Consider the following 6,261-nt stretch of genomic DNA (forward strand, 5'->3'; position numbering starts at 1 on the left):
AATAGAATGAAATACAACAATAGACAACAAAATACTTAGAAAGAAAAGGTAAGATAGATAGATACACTAATACTGAAGGTACCCACTTTGTCACATCCATCGATTCTTAACTGTGACACTAGCGGTTTATAGGATGCACGAGTGATCTGTGTCTCTCTGGTGTGCAATTTCAGCATAAAACGGTTCAAACGCCACTCCTAGTTAGAGGGGAGGATGGCGCATCGACGTACCCCACCTGAGCTGTCCCAGAGGACAGAGTACCTGGAACCTGATAATGATTCCGACAGGGACTCTGGTGTTGGGGATGATGCAGGGGAGGATGCTGACAGTTGCCATGGAAGCACGGTAACAGAAGAGGAGAAGGTCAACACGCAAGATGGCAGCGAAGAAAACATTGGAGAGGGGGAAGATTTTACAGTTTTTGTTGCCTTTCAAGGGAATATGGAGGATGAAGATTTCACACAAAAACTTGACTCTATCCTCAGTGGGATACCAGACATGCTCGATATGGGTTAGTTTAATTTTATTCAACTCTTATTTATATTAGGAAAAAAACAAAGAAAAGGGAGCTGCCCAGTACAGTTGTCTACTGGCCACCGTACACCTCCCGCTGTGTATCTGAGCTGCTTAAAAACACATTTATCCTCTTGGACCTTTCCATGTTTTATTATTTAATATGGAACAGTAGATATGATCAATAAAAGATTACACTACTGTCAAAGTATGAATATGTAGGCATAGATAATGGGCTGAATACATCCATTAGTTATTTTGTAAACCATTATTTTACCCTATTTAAGTTAATTTGTAGAGATTTGTGTTAACTTTCCCATGTTTTCATATCTGACATACATCCACTTTGTGTTTGTTTCTTTTTTGTTGTAAAACAAGCCCAAGGGCTGCTGTTTTACAGTGTACATTTGAGACATGCCCCTATTTCTGTGTGCTGTTTTATTTTTCTTAACTTTCCTTGTCTTTCTCTAACCAATAGTCTCTAGAATTTGTATGTATACACTTTAATTGCAACTTATATCCATCGTTTGGCCCTCTTTTAGGCTCTGAGAGGCTCCAGCCACAGCATGTGGAGCCGTGGAACAGTGTGCGAGTTACCTTCAACATTCCTCGGGATGCTGCTGAGCGACTCCGACTGCTGGCCCAGAACAACCAGCAGCAGCTCAGAGACCTGGGGATTCTCTCTGTGCAGATAGAAGGTAACAGCACTGCCTTCAAACTCCTTGCCACAAAAAAGTGAGACAACGGGCCTCATGCATGAATCATTCGAAAGCACAGATGAGAACAATTTAAGAACTTTAGTGCCATCCATCAGTTTCCTTAGTGTGTTCTAGTCCACATGTTAGAAAATATGCACAGAGACCAACTTTTTGTGCTGGGAAATATTAATAATGAGTAATAATTAATAATTTACCATATGGAAACTATAGAGAAATGTTCTACAATTATTTAGTCATTTAATCAATTTTTTTAGTTATTAAAGATGATTATGTTACAGAGGCAGATCCTTCAAACCCTGTCTGCTGTTCTGGAGCCTTAACTTAGATCAGTTTTTTAATTATCTGATCCCACTACACCCCATCTGCAAGTATGCCTACTCATCACCATCAGTTTCCTGGATACTGGGACCTCCCAGAGAGAGACATCGCATATCCCAGTCCACTGTTCACACATCAGATGAGAAGAAAAATTGTTGCCTAAATGAACCATTGAAATGAGAGATGTTTATGGGAGAAATTGGACAGCACTGATTAAAACAGATCAAACCAGGTCAGCTTAGTCTTACCACAGTGAAGCCATACAGGTCAGTCATGCCAAGAATAGGGCTGCGCAATTAACCACAATATTATCAAAATCACAATAAGGCCTGTAGTTTTTTTATATATAATATAAAATGTGTGTCAAACAGCATTATAATGGAGTGCTGTAGTGCTGCAGAGATGCCCTAACCTACAAATCATGTTTCATAAATCCCACATAGGATTTTCTTATTTTCCTATTATTGCTTTGTTTATCTTTTTTCATCTGTCGCACACCAAAATAAAGGATACAAAGTAGACCTCCTGTAGTAAATGTTAGTTATAGATGTTCCCTCTATTGTTGTTCAGGGGAAGGGGCCATCAATGTGGCTGTGGGACCAAATAGAGGACAAGAAGTCAGAGTGAATGGACCAATTGGAGCACCTGGCCAGATGAGAATGGATGTTGGCTTTCCAGGTCAGCCTGGTCCAGGTATTAATTTACTAAGTTGATTACACATGGTCCCTCTGTACCAACTAGACTGAAACTGTGCTTCAATATTGGATAGTAGTTCTTTTTAGTAATAGTAGTTGTAGTAACAGTAGTTTTTTGTTTTAGATAATGGTACAGTAGATAATATGCAAACATTGATTGATTTTCTTCTTATTCATTTCTAACACACCTGCATCCATAAAGACATGAAAAAAAGAGCTGTAAAGGCCTAAATTAGTTAAATGCATTGCTTTTTTTGGTTTTGTTTTCATTAGTGTGTTACATCAATTCATTAGTTAATTTTTATTTACTTATTTTCTTATTCAGTGTTTCGTCATTTGATAAATATTTAGTTTCTTTATACATAATTATTACATATCCGCACATTTCCATTAGGAGGGGTAAGGATGGCTAACCCATCGATGGTTCCCCCTGGCCCTGGCATGGCAGGTCAAGCTATGGTACCAGGCAGCAGTGGACAGATGCATCCTCGTGTTCCAAGACCATCTTCACAGACAGGTTCAGGTCTTTATTTCTTGTACGTCAAAAGATGCATGTCGTAATTTTGAACATCTCCCTGCTCGGTCAGTACAATAATGGAAAAACTGCGTCTTCTTCACTCACAGATGTGATGGAGCCAATGATGCCAGGTATGTCGGTTCAGCAGCAACAGCAACTTCAGCACCAACAGGCTGGTCCCCATGGCCCTGGCCCAATGCCTCCTCAGGCTGCCCATCACATGCAGGCCCTGCAAGCCGGGAGACCGCTCAACCCCGGTGCACTGCAGCAGTTACAGCATCACCAACAGCAACAGGCCCAACAGCAAGCTCAGCTCTCCCAGCTTGGACCTAGACCTCCATTTAACCCATCAGGCCAGATGGCTGCGCCTCCTGGATGGAACCAGTTGCCCCCTGGGGTGCTTCAGCCACCAGCCGCCCAAGGAGGCCCTGCCTGGAGAAAGCCCCCACCCCAAGCCCAAATGGTTCAACGTCCACCCTCACTTGCAACAGTTCAGACTCCCAGCCACCCTCCACCCCCTTACCCATTCGGCAGCCAGCAGGCTGGGCAGGTATTCAATGCCATGGGACAGGGACAGTTACAGCAACAACAGCAGACAGGAGTGGGTCAGTTTGCCGCCCCCCAGCCTAAAGGCCCACAAGCTGGCCCTGGTGGTGTCGTGGGACCGCCCAGACCTCCTCCACCCCTTCCACCAACTTCTGGGCCACAGGGCAACCTCACTGCCAAGTCGCCTGGTTCCTCCTCGTCTCCTTTTCAGCAGGGTTCACCAGGGACTCCTCCCATGATGGCTCAGAGACCTACAACTCCACAGGGTTTTCCCCAGGGAGTTGGATCACCAGGAAGAGCAGCCCTCGGCCAACAGGGTAACATGCAACAAGGATTTATGGGAATGCCCCAGCATGGACAGCCTGGGGCCCAAGTTCACCCAGGTAAGTTCCCGTTTATGACCATTTCTTGTTACGTTAAATAACGGTATTTTTGGTCATCTTAAAATATTTTTATATTAACGTTATTTTACATTTTGTACTTGATGCCTAAAATATCAAAATCAATGAATACTGATTATAGGCATGCAGAAGCGTCCCATGGGCTTTCCAACCCAAAACTTTGTCCAAGGTCAGGTGAGTGCCAGCACTCCAGGAACCCCTGGTGGAGGACCCAGTCAGCAGCTACAGAGCAGTCAAGCGATGACTCACACAGGTAAAATATCTACAATGCTGCGAACAAATCTGTTTAATTTGATTATCACATAGTTCTGACAATCACATGTACTGAGACAAGATACTTTACATTTTATAAAATAAACTTGTTGTGATAGCACATAACTGTAAGAAATGCACTTTAAATAAAACAACTCAACTTTAACAACAGTAAATGTTCATTGTTATGAACAGCACAGTAGATTTTTGATGCTGCTAAAATGGCACGGATAATTAAAAATAATGAACCTGCAATGGTTTGTCTGTTTCCTGGCCATATAAGCTACTGACACCATGAACGGTTATTACAGCTTAATTTAGTAATGCTTTCGGTTTATCATATACTTGTTGACATTGAGTAGCTTACGATTTCAATTCTCATTTAGATTTAATGAACTGCTTTGTGCCAACAGCCTAACTTCACACGCCATGGCTTGACGTGCAGTTTGCAGAAGGCATAATAGCTTATTACCTACCAAAACCCATTTAAATAATTTCCTTTTTCCCTCTCCATTTTACACCAGGAGCTCAGCCATCAGCCTCCACACCAAACTCAATGCAGGGTCCACCTCATGTCCAACCCAACATTATGGGTGTGCAAAGTAGCATGGCAGGTCCACCCCCTGGTACAACTGCTGGGCCTAGTATGGGGCAGCAACAGCCTGGTCTCCAGACCCAGATGATGGGCCTCCAGCATCAGGTCCAGCCCGTGTCCTCCTCCCCCAGCCAGAAGGTTCAAGGCCAGGGTGGAGGTCAAACTGTCCTCTCAAGGCCCCTTAGTCAAGGGCAGAGGGGAGGGATGACCCCACCCAAGCAGATGATGCCTCAGCAAGGCCAGGGGGTGATGCATGGGCAGGGTCAGATGGTTGGAGGCCAAGGGCACCAGGCCATGCTCATGCAGCAGCAACAGCAACAACAGCAGCAAAACTCCATGATGGAACAAATGGTTAACAAGCAGGCATTTGGAGGCAAGATTCCAGCTGGGGTCATGCCTGGCCAGATGATGCGTGGCCCTTCTCCAAACGTTCAAGGTAACATGGCTCAGTTCCAGGGCCAGGTTGGCCCACAGCAGATGACTCCACAACAGCAACAACAAATGGCTCAACTCCAACAGCAGCAGTTACAACAGCAGCAGCAGCACCAGTTGCAACAGCAACAGCTGCAGCAGCAGCAGCAGCAACAACAACACCAGCAGATGAACCAGCAACAGCCCCAACAGGTTCCTATTGCTGGCAATCCTAATCAAGCTATGGGCATGCATGGGCAACAGATGAGGCTCCCTGCTGGTCATCCACTTGTCCAACAGCAGTTGCAACAGTTGCAGCAGCAGCAGCAGAAACAACAGCAACAGCAACAGGCCATGTTGCAACAGCAACAACAACAACAACAGGCAGCTCAACAACACCCACATCCTTTGGGAGATCCTAATAGTGGGACAGGGGACTTGGGGGTTCAACAGATGGTCCCTGATATGCAGGCGCAGCAGCAAGGCATGATGGGGGGCCCTCAGCACATGCAGATGGGAAATGGCCATTTTGCAGGTCATGGCATGAACTTTAACTCACAGTTCCAAGGTCAGATGCCAATGGGGGGACCCTGTGGACAGCCTGGTGGCTTCCCTGTCAGCAAGGATGTAACACTGACTAGCCCACTGTTGGTTAACCTGCTGCAGAGTGATATCTCCGCCAGCCAGTTTGGGCCAGGAGGAAAACAGGGAGCAGGTGGGGGCAATCAGGCCAAACCCAAAAAGAAGAAACCTGCACGGAAGAAGAAACCCAAAGAGGGAGAGGGACAACAACAAGTAGAGGGACTTGGGTAATAATTTTATCATTTTGGTTTTGCCATCATGGATAGTTAAAATAAATTGTATCACTGTTACATTAATTCTTGGATGCAGCTTCATCTGTCTATTGTCTTTTTCTTAGTGGTCTTGATGCAGCTGCTGGCATGGAGGATTCCGAACTCCCAAACCTCGGTAGTGAACAGAGTTTGGGTTTAGACAACTCTGGCCCAAAACTCCCTGATTTTGCCAACAGGCCTCCAGGTAAATGACAGAATCAATTTTAGCATTGTTTTTGTATCTGCATTAAGTTGCTGATTCTTTTTATTAAATTAACTATACAGTAAACTTCACTTTTCCAAAATTGGGTTTTTATCTGTTTTGTAAATATGTACCTCTTTACACTTTCCCTAGGCTTTCCTGGCCAACCTGGAGACCAGAGAGTGTTGCAGCAAGTACCCATGCAGTTTATGCAACAGCAGCAGCAACAGCAGCAACAGCAGCAGCAGCAACAACAACA

At 44.8% G+C, this 6,261-nt stretch overlaps 1 protein-coding gene across 1 annotated transcript in view; it reads left to right on the forward strand.

Annotated features, from left to right (window-relative positions):
- Positions 1 to 6,261, forward strand: part of ncoa6 (nuclear receptor coactivator 6) — a 19,573-nt gene that overhangs the window by 7,373 nt on the left and 5,939 nt on the right. Inside the window, exons 2-10 of the mRNA XM_035655888.1 lie at positions 172 to 511; positions 1,056 to 1,211; positions 2,121 to 2,243; positions 2,640 to 2,768; positions 2,870 to 3,691; positions 3,831 to 3,962; positions 4,486 to 5,776; positions 5,887 to 6,005; positions 6,156 to 6,259. Of these exons, the coding sequence (XP_035511781.1) occupies positions 214 to 511; positions 1,056 to 1,211; positions 2,121 to 2,243; positions 2,640 to 2,768; positions 2,870 to 3,691; positions 3,831 to 3,962; positions 4,486 to 5,776; positions 5,887 to 6,005; positions 6,156 to 6,259 (3,174 nt within the window). The 5' untranslated portion in view covers positions 172 to 213. The remainder of the gene's footprint in view (positions 1 to 171; positions 512 to 1,055; positions 1,212 to 2,120; positions 2,244 to 2,639; positions 2,769 to 2,869; positions 3,692 to 3,830; positions 3,963 to 4,485; positions 5,777 to 5,886; positions 6,006 to 6,155; positions 6,260 to 6,261) is intronic.

Source organism: Morone saxatilis, unplaced genomic scaffold (genome assembly GCF_004916995.1).
Source record: "Morone saxatilis isolate NCDOM2014 unplaced genomic scaffold, NCSU_SB_2.0 Contig15, whole genome shotgun sequence".
NCBI classification, from domain to species: domain Eukaryota; kingdom Metazoa; phylum Chordata; class Actinopteri; family Moronidae; genus Morone; species Morone saxatilis.